Source organism: Neofelis nebulosa, chromosome 5 (assembly GCF_028018385.1).
Source record: "Neofelis nebulosa isolate mNeoNeb1 chromosome 5, mNeoNeb1.pri, whole genome shotgun sequence".
NCBI lineage: Eukaryota > Metazoa > Chordata > Mammalia > Carnivora > Felidae > Neofelis > Neofelis nebulosa.
In genome coordinates this window covers 5,452,082-5,472,497 of record NC_080786.1, presented here as the reverse complement: position 1 = coordinate 5,472,497, position 20,416 = coordinate 5,452,082, and the positions used below count along the sequence as shown (strand labels likewise).

Sequence of the window (20,416 nt, the reverse complement as noted above, 5' to 3'; positions counted from 1 at the left end):
GTTGGTGAGGATGTGGAAAAACTGGAATCCTTATAACTTTGTTGGTGTGAACATAAAATGGTGCCACCACGTAAAATAGTTGGGCGGTTCATCAAAAAGGGAAACATATAATTACCACATGATCTAGCAATTCCACCCCTGGGTGTACATACCCCAAAAAACTGGAAATAGGTACTCAAACCAAAACTTGTACATAATGTTCCTGATGGCACTATTCGTAATAGCCAAAAGGTAGAAACACCCCAAACATTCATAAACTGATGAACGGATAAACAAAGTACAGTATATCCATATAATGAAATAGTACTCAGCCATAAAAAAGTATCAAGTACCGATACATGCCACAATGATGAATCTTAGAAACATCATGCTGAGCAAAAGAAGCCACATAAGAAGGCTAGGTTTTGGGGCGCCTGGGTGGCTCGGTCGGTTAAGCGTCCGAGTTTGCCTCAGGTCATGATCTCACGGTCCGTGAGTTCGAACCCCATGTCAGGCTCTGTGCTGACAGCTTAGAGCCTGGAGCCTGTTTCAGATTCTGTGTCTCCCTCTCTCTCTGCCCCTCCCCTGTTCATGCTCTGTCTCTCTCTGTCTCAAAAATAAATAAATGTTGGGGCGCCTGGGTGGCTCGGTCGGTTAAGCGTCCGACTTCAGCTCAGGTCACGATCTCGCGGTCTGTGAGTTCGAGCCCCGCGTCGGGCTCTGGGCTGATGGCTCCGAGCCTGGAGCCTGCTTCTGATTCTGTGTCTCCCTCTCTCTCTGCCCCTCCCCCGTTCATGCTCGGTCTCTCTCTGTCTCAAAAATAAAATAAACGTTAAAAAAAAAAAAAATTAAAAATAAATAAATAAATGTTAAAAAAAATTAAAAAAAAAGAAAGCTAGGTTTTAACATATGATTATATTTACAAAAGATACTCCTAACAGGCAAATTCACAGACACAGGAGTAGATCAGCAGTTGCCAAAAGGTAACAAGGAATGACTGCTTAAGGGGTTAGGAGGTTTTCTGATGGGGTGATGAAGAATTCTGGAACTAGATAATGGTGATTGTTTCACAACACTGTGAATGAACTAAATGTCAACGAACTATGCACTTTGGTTAAGATGGTCAATGTTACGTTATGTGTATTCTGCCACCATAAAAGTAACTAATACAAAAATTGCCATGCTAGCAGTTGGAAAATTTGAGGATGCTAAAAGAAGGGAATTTTCAGGCAGCAATCTGGAGAATAGATGAGAAAAGATAAACCACTGGGAAGTAGGAAAAAATTAAGTAGCATTGGGACTTAGCGTCCATAATTTTTTTTAAAAATATTGTGAAAATTTTCTATCCTACTCAGCCACAGACAATATAGTACAATTAATGCCCATATGCCCATCCATTACCTAAGTTCAACGATTATCAAGATTTTTGTATGTATGACTTCTTAAGAAAACTGGGAAATCCCCAGAGATGTAGCCTTCAAACAGCCTGCTGACTTGTGCCATTCTCTCTCCGGAGTTCGGAAAGAAAGACTACTAAAGATGATGCACCACAGACACACGTACACTGGGACTCTTATGCTTGGGCATCCTTTTAGGCACATATACATAATCCTTTTGAAATCTAATAATTGGACAATATATGGACAAAACTTATTCAAGGAAGACAATTTAGCCACTAGGAAAAAGTAGTAAAAATTGATGTCAAATATATTTTTCCCTCTGATAAAAACGAGAAAATTCCTTTTTTAATTTTTTTTAATGTTGATTTATTTTTGAGACAGAGAGAGAGAGAGAGAGCGAGAGCAGGGGAGGGGCACACAGAGAAAGAGGGAGACACAGAATGCAAAGAGGCTCCAGGCTCTGAGCTGTCAGCACAGAGCCTGATGCGGGGCTTGAACTCACAAACTGTGAGATCATGACCTGAGCCGAAGTCAGATGTTTAACCGACTGGGCCACCCAGGTGCCCCAGAAAATTGCTTTTTTAAAAAACTTAAGTTATTACAAATTAAACAAAAATTCTTATCCAAGATGTTAAGCACTGGAAAGAGTAAGATGCAAATGTTCTTGTTTAAATACATGCGATCGATCACAAATTTAAGAGATATCCTCTAGCACGTTCAGATTTGGGAATAAAATTTCCTGTGCAAGACAAAATTGCAAAGCCAACTACTAAATCAGTATGATATCAGGTCTTTTTTAAAAATTAGCTAAATGAGACCCAAGTACATACTCATGTAAATTTTAAGGCCGTCAGTTCAACACAGAAGGCACCAATTAAACCCGTACCTGTTCTCTGAACTCTTGCTCTTTCAACTTTGAATCACTGATGAGAGTAGTCTTCTGTGCTAGTTGAGTCTGAAAGAACAAAAGTCAGATCTGAAGCGCGTATGAATTTCATCACCGCCTGAATATACTACTATATTGCCTCGTAAAATTTTCCTTGCTAAAACAGTTACCTTTATGTTTCAACTTAAAACACAAAATACTCCTGAATACAATACAATACACAATACAATACAATATACTGCCTTCAGTCAAATTCAGTGAAGAACTAGTCTTACCTGTAACTCCATAATTGTTACCTGAAAATGGAAAAGAAGAAAAATGAGTGGATACTACACTAAAATCTGTAGGAAACAATAAAATAGAATAATAGGAAATAACTAGAAAATAAAAACTTAGTCTTTTGGAAGTGATAACATTTGAGATGAGACAACTTTAAATATTTGCTTTTAACCTCATCTATTTTGTTACACAAACTATTGTAGTGTGGATACACACCAACATAGGTAAACGCAAAGAAAAAATACTGGAAATTCACTCACCAAACTCCTAACAATGATTACTACTTGGCAAGGACAGGTGCCCACCAGAGAAGGCTCATTCTGTATACTTACGTATTATCTCTCTTATAACAAGAATATATTCATTTATTATTTCTATGATTCAAAAAAATTAAACATATTAACATCTATTTAAAGCATATCGGCCCCTTAGGGAAACTCCTAAAGGACAATTTCTGGGAATCCACTCGAAGCTATAATCACAAACTATTCTTCATTGAACTCAACACTGATATATAACTCACTGTCTCCCAGAAGCATCAAAGATGCTCAAAAAGGATAAAAACTCATGAAGAATAAAACAAAACATTTTTTAGCGTAGAAATAATAATTAAGGATTTTTTTTAATGTTTATGTAATTTTGAGAGAGAGAACAGGGGAGGGGAAGAGAGAGAGAGAGAGAGAGAGAGAGAGAGAGAGAGAGAGAGAGAGAGAGACTGAGGATCTGAAGTGGGTCCGCTCTGTCAGCAGAGAGTCCGACGCGGGACTCGAACTCAAAAACCGCGAGACCACGACCTGAGCCAAAGTCAGATGCTTAACCAACTGAGCCACCCAGCCGCCCCAATTTCTCTCCCCTTTCTTTTGACACAAGGTAAAGGACTCAGGAGACCTTCTGAATATTAATTTCATGTTTCAATACTGGAAGGCATCCCAGCACAGGTCGAAGTAACACTACATGCAACGATGCTTATTCTGATACTGAGGAAAAGAACACGTAGCGAAGTACATGTACTCTCCTCAGAGAATTAATGTTTAACAGCACCTGGTATATTCAAATCATGCCCAGATGGCAAAAACCAAAAACAGGAAAACTAACTTGCAACTATCAAAGAAATAGAGAAATAGTCCAGTAAACCTGCTGGGTGCTAACTGCTAAGATATATGCACCAAGAAGCGCAGCACAGCAGAGCCCCTTATAAAGGCTTCTCCTCCCCATCTGGAAGAAGTGATCCAGGCAACGGGTTGTCTAGAAAATTGCTCCCTGGTAACTGACATTCTATGATGAATCCTCTACAGCTCTCGACGAGGAGGTCACGAACCTCATGGCCTCAGGCCGGTACCCTGTCCGGCGTCTCGAACTGGGGCCCACAAGCCCTATCAGCGTGCATTTGCTGGGGTGCAGACTGGGAAGGGCAGCCACACGGCAAACATGGCCCATCTTCATAGCATCGATTATACGGCTGGAATTCTAAAAATGCCCACTTATGTACTGCCAGGGAGCTCTGAATCCAGTCCCATTTTCCAAAATAATCCCACTACATTTGCCTCTAGTCCATTAACCAAGGAGAAAAACAGAAATTGTTTTTCTTACTGATAAATAACCAAAAACAATTTATGTGACTACAAATAAAGATGTATGATAGAAGAGAATATAAAATCTATATGAATATTTAGCACAGAATATAAAAATTTTAAATTATCATATTTTCAGTGTGCCTGGATGACTGAGCCAGTTGGGCGTCCGACTTCGGCTCAGGTCATGGTCTCATGCTCGTGAGAGTCCCCGTGTCGGACTCTGTGCTGACACCTCGGAGCCTGGAGCCTGCTTCGGATTCTGTGTCTCTGGCTCCCTCTGCCCCTCCCCCACTCACGCTCTGTCTCTCAAAAATAAATAAAAACATTACAAACTTTTTTTTAATTATCCAATTCTCTATGGACGCTTTTTGCCTAAGCCCCTGGGCAATGAGGTTCACTTTCCGCTGTATTCTTTCTTTCTAAGGAAAAGACTAAGAAGCATTGCTGTAACAGAAATGTCCAGGGGTGCCTGGGTGGCTCAGTCGGCTGAGCATCTGCCTTCGGCTTAGGTCATAATCTCGCGGTTCGTGAGTTCAAGCCCCACATCGGGCTCCGTGGTGACAGCTGGGAGCCTGGATCCTGCTTCGGATTCTGTGTCTCCCTCTCTCTCTGCCCCTTTCCTGCTCACACTCAATCTTCTCTCTCTCTCTCTCTCTCAAAATAAATAAATAAATATATTTTTTTTAATTAGGAAAAGAAAGAAAGAAAGAAAGAAAGAAAGAAAGAAAGAAAGAAAGAAAGAAAGAAAGAAAGAAAGAAAGAAAGAAAGAAAGAAAGAAAGAAAGAAATGTCCAGGCTCAGAATGCCTGGGGGGCTCAGTTGGTTGAGCGTCTGACTCATTTTGGCTCAGGTCATGATCTCACAGTTCAGGAGATCGAGCCCCGTGTTAGGCTCTGCACTGACAGTGCAGAGATTCTCTCTCTCTCTGTCTCTCTGTCTCTGGCCCTCTCCCACTCGTGTGCACACACACACTCTCTAAATAAATAAATAAACGTTAAAAAAAAAAAAAAAAAAAAAAAAGAAATGTCTAGGCTCTGAAGTCTGGCAGATGAGGTTTAAATTCCCAACACAACATTTATAGTGTGAGCTTGGACACTTTATTTAACCTCTATGAACCTCGGTTTCACTGCCTATAAAACAGAGGCAAAAACCTCTCTCCTCAAGGTTTTGGGTAGGATTAAATGAGGTAGGTATGCAGGTTAGCAGGCAAGTCAAATGACAGAAATGACAGTGTCTTTAAGAAACAGCAGCAAAGACCAGTTGCCCTCACTTTATCATTGCTAGGATTCTCCTCCTGATGCAGCCTTTGCTGGTATTTATTCTGTAGCTCCTCGAGTTGAGTCTGGAGGTCCATTACTTTAGCAGTCATTTCTTCTTCACGAGCCTTTAGGATAAAGACAAACAAACAAGTGTCAATTAACATATCAAAAAGAACATCGCAGAGAGGCAACGCAGTATATGGAAAACCACCTCTGAAGGAGAAACAAACACCTAACCAGTCTGGAGGCACAAACCGCTGTTTCTATGATCGGTCATGACTATGCTGTACACACCTTCTTTCACGTCCCACTTTAAGCACCACGCTCGCCATTCCTACGGTATCGCTGTTCCCTCTCGCTCCCCCTGTCCCCACCCCATAAAGCCCACTGAGCAGTGTCTTTCCCCTGAAGCGACAACCAGCAGGTGTTCGCCAGGTGGTGACAGAACTCGGACACAGAGCCTGTGTGTCAGGACTCGGCCTTTTTCCACGTTAGGATTTGACTTCCAGAAAATACCCGTTCATATAAATGAGTAGAGGGGCGCCTCAGTGGCACAGTCGGTTAAGCGTCCAACCCTTGCTCTTGGCTCAGGTCACGATCTCATGGTTTTGGAGTGGGGAGTCGCGAGCTGGGCTCTGTGCTGACAGTGTGGAGCCTGCTTGGGATTTTCTCACTCTCTCTGCCCTGCCCTTCCCCTGCTCGTGCTGTCTCCCTTTCTCTCTCTCTCTCAAAATAAATAAATAAACTTAAAAAAAATTATAAACTAGTACTTTTAGGCACAGCAGTGCTCAACCAGCTAGTAACGTACTGATCACAAGAAGCTGCGGAGGCCTTCCCCAACCCTTTGGAAAAGCCGTGAAAATCAAGAAATGATTCTTTGTCCTGGTTCAGTACACCTGCACATCTATACATGTGCCTCCCAACAACACCAGTGGTTCTCTGGGCTAAAATGCTCAACTAAAGTCTAGGTAAAAAAAAAAAAAAAAAAAAAAAAGATAAGTTATCGTCCAGTGTATTAGTAGCCATGTAATGTCTCCATTTGCCCCAAACTTAACAAAAAACAAAAACAAAAACAAAAACAAACAAACAACAACAAAAACAAAGCTGAAAAAGTATATGTGACTTATTGGTCCAAAAATGCTACTTAGAAAATGTGGTATTCAAATCATTCTCTCTTCTGCTTTGATTACCTTGTAAAGGCTACTGCCCATTCTAGATGTCTTCATTTGTCTTGAAAACTGCCCTGACTTATCATACAGAGCAGTCCAGACCTCTTCTTGATCTTATAAATCTTGCAATAACCTTTGTGCTGAAAGAACATTTGGAATTGGAATATTGATCACATTTGAGTAATGAAGACAGGACAAGTGTTTGCTGAGTAAGAAGCTAAACAGGAAAAGCAGCAACCAACGGGTATCTGATGTAACAGATGCTGACTGGACGGGACCATCATCCCCAAAAACAAACAAAAAGAAACAGGCCCCTGGCACAAAATAAGGCAACGAACCACGGGGACACTTGGAAAATTTACTTTTAAATGCCACTTGTCACGAAACAGACCAACCGAGAAAGACTGAACCCCTTCCGGCAACATAAGCAGGGCCATCTGGTAACCAGCCTCCTCAGACGTCTCCCCACTGAGGCTCGCTTGAACCTAGCCTCCACCCCTAAAACACCAGCAACCACAAACTCTTGTCAACGTTATTGCCCGCGGTCTCGGTTTACTGTTCTTATTCTACCACGGCATATCCTGTGTGGACGTCTATGTCAGTGTGGTTTAGGCACCTTTGAAAGGATCACCTCTACAGCTACTTATTCAGTTGGGCTCAGGTTTTAATACGACAATCAGCAACGTCTGACATTTCCTGTGACAGTTGTGGGACACCAACCTACAGTAGACCCTCTAAGAATTAGGAAAAGAATCCCTTCTGTATTATTTTGTACTTTAAGAAACAATTTTGTAACTTCCTTTATAAAAGTATCCTAGTCTCTTGGAGGAGGGGAAAAAAAGGACTGTTTACTTCAAAGTAAAAACAATAAAGAAAACTCATTAAATTCAATGTTAACGCGCACCATGGAAATCATGTTTGAAAGTCTGGTTATTACACCAAAGCCAAATCGCTAAAATGCAGCCCATGTCAAAAGGAAACCAGTTTTGTGTCATGGAGCCATGACACAAAACTTCCTCCCGGTGGGATTGCTTGGAGTTGGGACCCGGCTATTACTTAAGCTCACTTATGTGAGTTCTCCGTTCTTCCTTGCAGGCGTCACCGTCCCTCTTCCCAAACGAGTTCCTGCCTGCCGTGCCACGTGCCTCCTCTTTCGAATTCACCAAGTATCTGGTCTGCGCCAAGTACGGTGCTAGGTCCTCAAGACTAGAGATGATAAACAAGACCCCTCCCCACCAAATGCTTGTAATCTAGGAGAAAGGCCAGATACATTAATATTTTCCTACACACATTATGTATGTATGAAAAAAGTTACACGTTATAAGTGAAGTGATGAATATAGATGAGTACCAAAAGAACACAGATGCAATTAATTCTATTTAAGGCGTTCAAAAAAAACTGTAAGGGAAAACAGTATGATGCCAAAAAAAAAAAAAAAAAAAAAAAAAATTCAAAAAGCAAACTTTTGGTAGAAAAGGGAAAAAATAACGTATTTCATTTTTGTTTCTGTTTACATAAGAAAACACTGGAATACTATCACAGAAACTAATCATTGACTCCTGGTTCAACATGGCGACATAGGAAGGTCCTGAACTCACCTCCTCCCACAGACACACTGTGTCTCCAACTACATATGAAACAATTTCCTCTTCAAAGAAACAAAACAAGAAACAAAAGCCTGGCTGAGTGATGACCACACATCAGGCAAAGAGGGGGAAAAAAACACACTGAAGAGGGCAGGAGAGGCTAAGATACAACCTTGCTAAACCCCAGCCCCAGTGTTACAACCAACAACTGGGAGGAAACTCAAAACCCAGAACTTCTCCCTGAGGACTGAAGGGTTTGAAACCCACACTGGGCATCCCAACTTTTAAGACCTATACTTCAGAGACAAGCCCCCAATACATCTAACTTTGAAAACCAACAGGGCTCACATCCCGAGACCCACAAACTGTAGTGATCTGAGTAACCATTCTTAAAGGGCTCACCAAGGTGCCTGGACTCACCCACCCGGGGCCCAGCTCACAGGTAGCCAACTGCACCCAGACTTCAAGTGAAGGGGACGCACTTGCTTACATTAAAGCGTCTGCCTGAAAGGGCAGACATCTGATTTAACACACACATCTAGGAGGCCACGGAACGCTCTCCAGGGACACAGACTGGCGGGTGCTATTTTTGCATGCTCCCTTTGACACGTTCCAGAGCACCAGTACCTCCCAGAAGGCAGCTTTTACGTGCATCTGGTGCCCGGATTTTTGCAGCTGCCAAGGTAGGGGACACCTCCTGATCACACTGCTCTGGAGGTCAGGGGAGCTTGTGTGCCTAGTCTCATGAGACTGTCATAATCAATGTCACCCAGAAAGGAACCCCATCTGGGGTCCCAATTTTCACAGCTGCTGCCAGGGAACACTGCTACATTTCCTGGCTCTAGTGGACATTGGTCATGGATCCTGCATAAATGTACAGGGAAAAGGTCTTAGACAGCTACCACCCCAAGGGCAAAGCAAGAGGCAACAGACACAGGAGTTCAGTTTCTGTGAAGGAGGCCTATTGGCTAATCACCATGACGGTGGCCTAAGGAGAAGGCTTCTGCTGAAACAAGCACGTGAGGGCAGAATGTAATCTTTTCCTTGGGCCATCTGCGAGCGCACCCTCTGCCACCCTCCAGAGCACCTGTCTTCTGGATGAGACGCGTCTGGTCTCCTGGTTTTTGCCACTACTGCCCACGGGACACCCCTTGATCACCAGGCCCTGGTGGCTGGGACGGCTTGCGTTTCTGGATCCCATGGGACTAAGGCAACTGGAGAGCCGGTTCTTCGCAGACTGCCACCCCCGGGGCGCTGCGCAGAGAGCGGACTGAAATACACCCTGAAATCTTACTGTGAAGGAGGCCTCTTTGCTTGTCCCGGAGCTTTGGCCCGAAGGGCAGGCTTCAGGTTTGGCTCACATTTTGTGGCCAGTGGAGCTGCTCTCAAGGAACACAGGCTGTGCATGTCATTAGGGGGCTCTCCCCGCCTCTGCCGTGCTCCAGCTTACCAGTATCACCCAGAAAAGAGCTTATAAACTCACTTGGAGCCCTGAGTTTTGGGACTGCCACCCAGGGAACCTACCCAGATGGCCTGCCTCTGGTGGCCAGCAGGACTCACACTTGCTTACAGTCCCACAGGACTGTGTACGTTTGCCTACGGTTAAAAGCTGATACCTGAGGGCCGGGCTTCCAGTCAGCATGAATCTAGGCGCTGAGATCCTCCCTTCTGAAATACTGACAGGTGGCCGCACTTCCTCAACTAATGGGAACCATTAAAAAATAGAACAGGCTGCTCGGACAAGCACAAAGGATTAAGAGAAAACCAACAACTCAGGCAGGGCTGAATAGTAAGATTCATCTCCTACATGAGGCCACTCCTTCAAGACTGAGAGGGGTGGTTGTTTCGTCTACTGTATAATCACTTATAAAGCTAGTTTACAGTTAAAAGACAAAAATAGTAAAAATAATTATGGTTATAATAATGAATAAAGATAAAAAGAAGACGTAGAACGACGGGCACCTGGATGGCTCAGTTGGTTAAGCATCTGACTTCACCTCAGGTCATGATCTCATGGTTTGTGAGTTCAAGTCCCACATGGGGCTTGCTGCTGTCAGTGCAGAGCCTGCTTCAGATCCCCTGTCTCTCTCTCTCTCTCTGCTCCTCCCCTGCTTGTGCTCTCTCTCTCTCTCAAAAGTAAATAAACATTATTAAAAAAATGTAGAATGTAACATCGAAAACAAAAATGTCACAGAGTGATTATAATGCTGGGCTTTACAACAGAATCAAGCTTACGTTATCAACTTAAAATACTGTTATAAGTTGTTTTATGTAAGCCTCATGTTAATCACGAAGCAAAGACTATAGTAAATACACAAAAGAGAAATATAAACATACGGCCAAAGAAAGTCATCAAACCATAAAGAAAGAGAACAGGAAAATCAGCATGGAACAGAGAGGAACTACAAAAACAGCCAGAAAACAATGAACAAAATGGCAATAAGCATATACTTATCAAGAATTACTTTAAATGTAAATGGACTAAATTTTCCAATCAGAAGACTCAGGATGCCTAAATACATTAAAATCAAGACCCATCCGGGGCATCTGGGTGGCTCAGTCGGTTAAGTGACCAACTTCAGCTCAGGTCATGATCTCACAGTTTGTGAGTTCGAGCCCCACAACAGGCTCTGTGCTGACAGCTCAGAGTCTGGAGCCTGTTTCGGATTCTGTGTCTCCCTCTCTCTCTGTCCCTCCCCTGCTCATGCTGTCTCTCAAAAATAAATAAACATTAAAAAAATTTTTTTAAAACAAGACCCATCTATATGCTGCCCACAAGAGACTCGCTTTATTTTTTTTAGTTAATTTATTTTTGAGAGAGAGAGACCAAGTGGGATGGGGGAAGAGAGAGAGAGAGAGAGGGAGAATCTCAAGCAGACTCTGCACTGTCAGCACAGAGCCCAACGTGGGGCTTGAGCCCACTAACTATGAGATCGTGACCTGAGCTGAAATCCAGTCAGACGCTTAACCAATTGAGCTACCCAGGCACCCCTAGAGATTCACTTTAGATGTAAGGATACACACACCAAAAGTAAAAGGATGAGAAAAGGTATTCCATGCAAATGTAAACAACAACAACAACAAAAAGCCAGGGAGAATATCAGACAAAATAAGACTTTAAAACAAAGACTGTAAAATCAGAGACAAAGAAGGATATCACATAGTGAGTGATAAAGGGGTCAGCTCAACAAAAAAGACAAAACTTTTACAAATATTTATGCACCCAACATATGCACACCTAAATATATAAACCAAATGCTAACAGACCTAAAGGGAGTAATAGACAGTAATACAATAATAGTGGGGGGCTGTAAACCCCACTTACATCAATGGATAGATCATCCAGGCATACATAGATAACCAATAAGGAAATAATGGCCTTAAGTGACATATTACACCAAATGAACTTAACAGAAATATACAGACTACTCTATCCAAAAGCAAGAGAATACACATTCTTCCCAAGTGCACATGGAACATTTTCCAAGATAGATCATATGTTAGGCCACAAAACAAGTCTTAATAAAGTTAGAGGATTGAACTCTATCAAGCATCTTTTCCAACCACAACAGTATGAAACTAGAAATTAATTACACAAAGAAAACTAGAAGGCATAGCCCAGGGAATATAGTCCATAATACTGAAATAGCATTGTATGTTGATAGATGGTAGTTATACTTATGGTGAGTGTAGCATAACATATAGAGAAGCTGAATCTCTATGTTGTACGCCTGAAACTAATGTAACATTATGTGTCAACTGTACGCAAATAAAAATTTTTTAAAAACACACACACAAAGAAAACTGGAAAATTCACAAATATGTAGAGAATAACCACATGCTACTAAACAACCAACGGGTCAAAGTAGAAATCAAAAGAAAAAAAATCTTGAGACAAAAATGGAAATAGAACACACTAAAATTTACAGGATGGCAGCAAAAGCAGTTCTGAGGGTGTCCATAGTGATAAATAGCAGAAATAAATGATCTAAACACTAAAAACACAATAGAAAATTGATCAATGAAACTAAGAGCTGGTTTCTCTAAAAAGATATACAAAATTGGCGAAACTTTATCTAGACTCTCCAGGAAAAAAAAAAAAAGAAAGAAAAATCAAATAAATGAAATCAGAAATCAAAGAGAAGTTACAACTGATATCACAGAAATACAAGAATCGTAAGACACTACAATGAAAAATTCCAAGTTAACAAATTGGACAGCCTAGCAGAAACGGATAAATTCCCAGAAACATATAACCTACCAACACTAAGTCATGATGAAGTAGAAAAATCTGAACAGACCAATTACTGGTAATGAGATTGAATCAGTCATCAAAAACCTCCCAATAAACAAAAGTCCAGGACCAGAAGACTTCACAGGTGAAATGTACTGAACATCCAAAGAAGAATTAATACTAATTATTATTTCTTAAACCTCTTCCAGAAAAACAGAAGAAGGAACTTTTCCAAACTCATTTTAAGAGGCCAGCATTACCCTGATACCAAAGCCAGACAAAGACACCATACACTTACACAAAAATTATAGGCCAGTACCCGAATGAGCATAAATGGAAAAATCCTCAACAAAATATTATTAGCAAACCAAATTCAACAATACATTTAAAGGATCATATACCACGATCAAGTGGGATTTATTCCAGGGATGCAAGGATGCCTCAACATCTGCAAATCAATCAATGTGATATACATGAACAAAATGAAGGGTAGAAATCATATGGTTATCTCAAGAGATGACAAAAAAGCATTCGACAAAATTCAACATCCATTTGTAATAAACACTCTCAACAAAGTGGGTACAGAAGGAATGTACCTCAACATAATAAAGGCCAAACATGACAAGTCCATAGCTAACATCATACTTAATGGTGAAATGCGGAAAGCCTTTCCTCTAAGATCAGGAACAAGACAAGGATGCCCACTCTCATTACTTTTATTCAACACAGTATTGAAAGTCCTAGCCAGGGAAATTAGACAAGAAAAACAAGTAAAAGGCACCCAAACTGGAAAGGAGGAAAGGAAGACGTAAAACTGTCACCATTTGCAGGTTACCTATTACACACAGAAAATCCTGAAGACCCCACCAAAAACCTGTTAGAGCCAAAAAATAATTCATTTTATATAATATATAATATTATATATAATATAATATAATATTTCATTTTATAAGGTTTATTTCTTGGCTCTGTCCTCGTCCGAAATATAATAATTCATTTTATATAATATATTCATTTATATAATAATTCATTTTATATAATAACCTAATTCAGGTTGTGGGGCAGAAAATCAATACACGAAAATCTGTTGCATTTCTAGATACTGATAAATAAACTACCAGAAAGAACATTAATAACACAATCCCACTTACAATTGCATCAAAAAGAAGAAAACATGTAGGCACAAATCTAACCAAGGAAGTAGAAGACCTGTGCTCTGAAAACTAAGAGACACTGACGAAAGACACTGAAACATACATAAACAAAGGTAAAGAAATTCTGTGTCTACGGACTGGAAGAATTAATATTGTTAAATGTCCATACTACTCAAAGCAATCTACAAATTCAAGGTTATCTCTATTAAAATCCCAATGGCATTTTTCACAGAACTCGAACAAATAAATTTAAAATTTGTACGGAACCATGAAAGACCCCAAATAGCCAAAGCAATTGTGGGAAAGAAGAACGAAGCAGGCAACACCTTGTCCCCTCATTTCAAACTATACTGTAAAGCTATAGTAATTAAGACAGTATAGTACTGGCATAAAAACAGACACGGAGCTCAACGGACGAGGACAGAGCCAAGAAATAAACCTCTGCATAGATGGTCAATTAATTTACAACAAAGGAGCCAAAAACACACAACAGAGGAAAGGCTAGTCTCTTCAATAAGTTGGGTCAGGCAAACTGGACGGCCACGTGCAAAAGACTGAAACTGGACTGCCATCTTATACCATACAAAAAATTAACTCAAAATGGATTAAAAACTTGAATGTAAGACCTAAAAACATAAAACTCCTAGAAGAGAACATAGGCAGTAAGCTCCCTGACACAGGTCTTGGTGACGATTTTTGAATCTCACACCAAAAGCAAAACAACAATCACCAAAGTAAACAAGTGGCACTGCATCAAACTAAAAGAATTCTGGACAGCGAAGGAAACCGTCAAGAAAATGGAAAGGCAACCTACTAAATGAGAGAAAATATTTGATCTGATATGTCGATAAGGGCTAATATCTGATAAGGGGCTACTATACAAAATATATAAGGAATTCATATAACTCAACAGCAAAAAGAAAAAAAAAAATCCAACTAAAAAATGGGCAGAATACTCATTTTTTCCCAAAGATACACAGATGGCCAATAGGTCCATGAGAAGATGCTTTCCATCATTAATCATCAGAAAAATGCACATCAAAACCAAAATGAAATATCCACTAACAGATGTTAGAATGACTATTATCTTAAAAACAAAAACACTAGAAATAACAAATGTTGGTGAGGATGTGGAGAAAAGGGAACCCATGTGCACTGCTGGTGGGAATGTAAACTGGTGCAGCCACTGTAGAATAATGTGGAGCCTCCTTGAAACATTAAAAATAGAGCCACCATACAATCCAGCAATTCCACTTCTGGGTATTTATCCAAAGAAAGCAAAAACATAAGCTCAAAAAGATGTAAGTACCCCCATGTTCACTGAAGCATTATTTACAATAGCCAAGATATGGAAATAACGTAAGTGTCCATACAAAACTGAATGGATAAAGAAATTGTAATACACAAACACACACACACACACACACGAATATCATTCAGCCATAAAAAAGAATGAAAACTTGCTATTTGTGACAACATGGATGGACTTGAGAACATTATGCCAAGTGAAAGAAGTCAGAGAAAGACAAATACCATAATGATCTTGCTCGTATGTGAAATCTAAAAATAAAGAAGTAAAAATTTTAAACCAAACTCGTAGATACAGAGAACAGACTGGTGGCTGCCAGAGGATGGGGGGGGCGGGGAGGGGGGAGGGTGGTGGTGATGACTGGGAAAAACGGATGAACTGTTTTTGTTTGGGTTTTTTTACTTAACTAAATTTAAAAAAGAAAAGAAAAGAACAGTGAGGTGTCTGGGTGGCTCAGTCAGTTAAGCATCCCACTCGTATTCAGTTCAGGTCACGATCTCACGGTTCGTGGGTTCCAGCCCCACGTCGGTCTCTGCACTGTTAGCGTAGAGCCCGCTTGGGATTCTCTCTCTCTGCCCTTCCTCCAGTTGCTCGCTCTCCCTCTCAAAAATAAATTTAAAAAATAAACTTAAAAAAATAAAGAAAAGAATGGTTACCTGTGGAGAGAGAAGGGGGCCAGATATATATAGAATACAGAGAACAGGCATACGCTTTCATTATAGGCCATTTTCTCACTATACTTTTTTATGTTATTTGATCTTTAAACTGTGTGCAAAGATTGACTCAGATTTTTTTTCTAAGTAAAAGTTAAATTTAAAGCTTATGTTTTTAAAGCCAAAATTTGACCGATGACAACAGCTGCACTAATTCGCAAAGCTTGAGAAAGTGGTCTTCAGGCACACAGAAAAGCATGCCCAAAGGTAAAATGTGGAGAAGAACAAGCCTACGTTGAGCTGGTCTATGACACAGGCAGAACCGGAGGAGGGATCACTGGGACAACGGGAAGCCATCGGAGGTACTTAGGAGGAGAAGTGGTATGATCACATCCTCATTCCAAAATAGGAAAGAACTCTGACAAGAAGAGATGAGTAGCTTAGAAAAAAGACCAGCAGCAAAGACACCAGTTGGGAAGTTAACCCAAAAGACCAGACCACATGAAAGATGGCGGCCAGACTGTGGCAAGAGCAGCGGGGTTAGAAACATGCAGTGCAGCTCAGTGGGAAGCCATGTCCTGAGAGTCCTACGGGTCAGGTACTGCGCTGCTAGTGCACATTTAAAGGGAGACACAGGATTTCTCTGCCTAGTAACTCAGGGAACATTAAGTCGATCACACGCCCTAAAACGTGTGGTGATGCACACGTGTGAGGGGCTGAGAAGGACAGAGGTGTGAATCAAGGATGACAAAAGTTCCCAGCATCTTCAAACGCAGCAAAGAATAGTAAGAATGTTACCTAAGACAGCAAAGTCGGGAAAACGAAAATGTCTCTGCGCTCCACTTTGCTATCGACAGGTCACAAAACTGTTTTGATGGATGACAAAAATACAGCATTCTACAAGGTCATCACTCGGACACAGCAGCAATCTGATTAATAGTTTTTCAGAGGGTGAAAACACACCACTATGTAAGATACACAAATCCCAGGTAAAATTCTGGAACTTTTAAAATGGGAGAACAGTAGAGACTATGACTCAGAATTAAAGGAATATGGTATTTGGTAAGAATTGCCAGGATCTCTCTTAGTAGTATCTGTAACCTTTGAAAAGAAATTCTTCGAGACAGAGTGTGTACTTGGAGTGTTCGGATGGGGACCGCCTATTTATCGCAAAGTCAGCCGTGGACCCGGCAGCTGGAAAGTCTGAGGCCACGCTGCGGACAGAATGCGGTAGCCACAAGCCGCCCACTGTGGCCACGAGCACTGGAAATGCAGCCCATCCAAACTGATACGGGCTGCAATATGTTTTTCTATGTGCAGCCCGCATCAGTTTGGATGGGCTGCATTTCCAGTGCTCACGGCCACAGTTCTGGGGTGGCTTATATATGATAAATATAAATATACATATACATATACATATACATATACATATACATATAAATGTCTTTATAATTGACCACATATTGAAATAATAATATTTTGGATATAATGGGGTTAACATTTTACTATTAAAATTAAATTCACTTAGGAGAGCCTGGGTGGCTCAGGTGGTTAAGTGTCCAACTTCGGCTCAGGTCAAGATCTCGTGGTTCGTGAGCTCGAGCCCTGCATCAGGCTCTGTGCTCCAGGCTCAGAGCCTGGAGCGTGCTTCGGATTCTGTGTCTCCCTCTCTCTCTCTCTCTCTCTCTCTGCCCCTCTCCCGCGCCCACTTTATGTCTCTCTCAAAAATAAACAGTAAAAAAAAAAATTTTTTTTTAATTAAATTCACCTAATAAGTCAGAAGAAAGACAAATACTGTATGATTTCACTCATCTGTGGAATTAAAGGAACAAAACAAATGAGCAAAGGGGGAAAAAGAGAGAGAGAGAGACAAACCAAGAAACAGACTCTTAACTACAGAGAACTGATGGTCCCCAGAGGGGAAGGAGTGGGGAATGGGGGAAATAGGTGATGGGGGTTAAGGAGGGCACTTGTGATGAACACAGGGTGTTGTATGGAAGTGATGAATCACTATATTGTACACCTGAAACTAATATTACACTGTATGTTAACTCACTGGAATTAAAATAAAAACTTAAAAAAAAATTAAGCTCACCTGTTTCTTTTTCCTAATGTGGATTCTAGAAAATGTTCAAACACATGTATGGCTCACATTTGTGGCCTGCGTTGTATTTCTAATGGACAGTGCCAGTGTGAGGCCCAGGAAGGGGTTTTGGAGAAGAGTCCAACTCCTTCGCTGACCCTCCACTTCCTGCCTCCAAGCCTCCAAGCCTCCAAACCTAGAGGGCCACTGTTTTAATTTCCCTAATAAACAGCAGATTTTCAAGGAGGGACTTACTGTTACCTGCCTCCTGTTTCCTCACCCCTCTACCTACAGAGGTCTGTCGTGACCCTAGAAAGTCTTTCGTCTGCTACCCCATACATCCAGAGACAGAGAAGTGGTTCACAAGAGGGAACGCTCTAGCTATGACACCGTTCGTCCCCTGCAAATGAAGCTCACTGACTTACTTATCCATGATAAATAACTACTGCCCTCCCCCAAATTCCTTTCTTAGAGAGAAGTCTTCACAAATACATGAAGCTAATGAAGGGTCGGTGCTCTCCCACTCATTCTGAAGCTTTAGGGAAATCATTTAACTGTACTGAACTTGCTTTCCCTTCTGCAAAAAAAAAAAAAAAAAAAAAAAAAAGAAAAGAAAAAAAAGGAAACAAAAGAAAAGAAAAAAATAAAAAGAAACTAAACTAGCTGTAATGTATCTTCCAATTCCAACATTCTCTAAGCATTCAAGAAACAATAGTGTTTTTTAAAGCTTTTCACATTTATACTCTATGGAAGTGTAAGAAAACGTGAAATTATTCAAACCTTTTCATCATGAGATCTAAAGTTCAAAAATTACACAAAGGTGGCATTTCTATGCATGTGCCTTTCCTGGAATTTCAGCCTTTTCACTTGCATTTAAAATAATTATTATTACACTCTGTTCCTGGCTCAGACTTCCCTTGCTGCTATAGTCAGCTGAGGCATGATTCTCTGATTTATGGATTCTTAAACACCAAACGGTTCCTGGCATATAGTGAAATAAGGCTTGGAGTAACTAAGGAATCTACATCCCAACAGAGCATGATTTACATTGTGTTACACTTGAAAAATTTCTGGAGTCCAAAATACTCACTGGCATTCACGGCTTATTTTGACACACAAAAATGGCCATGCCAATCCACCACAGGCAGAATAAGTACACTCCACCAACCTTCCACTAAATATAAAAGATTTAGCTGATGCGTTCCATTCTTCCCCCATCTTTGTTCTCCCTTGAGAGCAATAAAAACCATGCAAATTGGTTTGGGATGGCCCTCCTGGAAAGATCCCAGCTGGGTGGCCACGCCCATGTACACACTAACTGTCCCATTACTGAGACTCGGCCCAAGCACAAGCTCTCGATTCTTAGCCTGGTTCTCTTACAACTCAGTCTGACTCCGAGAGAAAGAGGAGAAGAGAGCCCATCTCCCCCGTGGTAACTCACTGTTGCGTCCACACCTGCCAAGTGGACTGAGCTGCCGGGTTAGCAGAATCTGATCAGGGCACTACGATCCCGGCAGAAATCAGTCAGACTCCTTATAAATCTGCACAGAGTGCCAATATCAAATTCGGGTCATACTGAGCCTCGACACCAGACAAACAGGACATCTGACAGCCCAATCTTTAGCGCCCCCATGAAATCTATTATAGCTGAATTTCAAAAAAGAGAAAGAAAATCAAGTACATCAAGGATTTCTTCATATCTTTTGGCTGTTCTTTGTAAATCATCTTCCTTCTCTGCAATTTTTTTATATAACTGATTTGTCTCTTCTTGATGACTTTCCAAAAGTTCGGCTTCCACTTCCTGGGCTTTATCTAAGATACAAAAAATGGGCACACAAACAAGAAAACACATTAAGGAAGAATTAATATCTCCCAATTTCAGTTCCCAATCAAATTTGCTAAAAACCAGTTGGTCACGCATCCCCTCTCCCAGAGCAGAAACGTCCTTAGGAGGCAACTAAGTAGCTAATGTTTCAGGTCCTTTCACCACCGGCTCCTCCTCTCCTAAAGACGAGCCGCTGCCAGGCGGCTCACGTTCCCGTTAGAGAACTTTCTTGAGTAGGAATCACTTTTTTTCTCCAGTTTAATTACTTCAGGCACTTAGCACAGTGTGAAAACAGTAAGTTTAAATTATAAATGGTCTCTGCTGATTCCGACTTGTTCTTTACGGACTCTAAAATAGGACTTACCAATGGTTTCTTTTATGGTCATTTCCAGCTCCTGTTCCTTTTGGGCCAGCTGCGTGTGGAACTCCCTCATCAGCTGTTTTAGCGTAGAACTGTGCTTCAACTCGAGATCTTCCTGCTCCTGTCTGCGTCACAAAAATATAAAGAGCTAACAGCTGTCAAACACAAAACAAGCTGTAAAGAGTCACCTAATCTTCAGGATGGTGCACATAACAAGATCTCACTAGTATAAAAACAGGTTTAAGGGCGCACATGCGTGTGTGTGTGTGTGTGTGTGTGTGTGTGCATGCACGCATGTCCAGAAACAGAAAACTCCTGGGAGGATACGTAAACCAGGATTATCTCTAGACAATGTCCTGGGGATTTAAGAATTTTTCTTTTCCACTTAAAACTTTCATCACACACTGGGGCGCCTGGGTGGCTTAGCCGGGTAAGGGTAAGCGTCCGACTTCGGCTCAGGTCATGATCTTGCGGTTGACGGGTTCGAGCCCCGCCTCGGGCTCTGTGCTGACAGCTCAGAGCCTGGAGCCTGCCTCGGATTCCGTGTCTCCCTCTCTCTCTTCCCCTCCCCGGCTCGCACTCTGTCTCTCTTTCTCAAAAATAAATAAACATTAAAAATAGTAAAAACAAAATTTTCGTCATACACATCTATGTTATATAATAAT

At 41.2% G+C, this 20,416-nt stretch overlaps 1 protein-coding gene across 8 annotated transcripts in view; it reads right to left on the bottom strand.

Moving 5' to 3' along the window:
• Nucleotides 1–20,416, bottom strand: part of GOLGA4 (golgin A4) — a 129,483-nt gene that overhangs the window by 24,514 nt on the left and 84,553 nt on the right. For all 8 annotated transcript variants that reach the window (XM_058729385.1, XM_058729386.1, XM_058729389.1 and 5 more), the window contains 5 exons: nt 19,755–19,876; nt 19,247–19,377; nt 5,389–5,502; nt 2,541–2,561; nt 2,266–2,334 (listed from right to left, as the gene is read on the bottom strand). In XM_058729385.1, the coding sequence (XP_058585368.1) occupies nt 2,266–2,334; nt 2,541–2,561; nt 5,389–5,502; nt 19,247–19,377; nt 19,755–19,876 (457 nt within the window). The remainder of the gene's footprint in view (nt 1–2,265; nt 2,335–2,540; nt 2,562–5,388; nt 5,503–19,246; nt 19,378–19,754; nt 19,877–20,416) is intronic.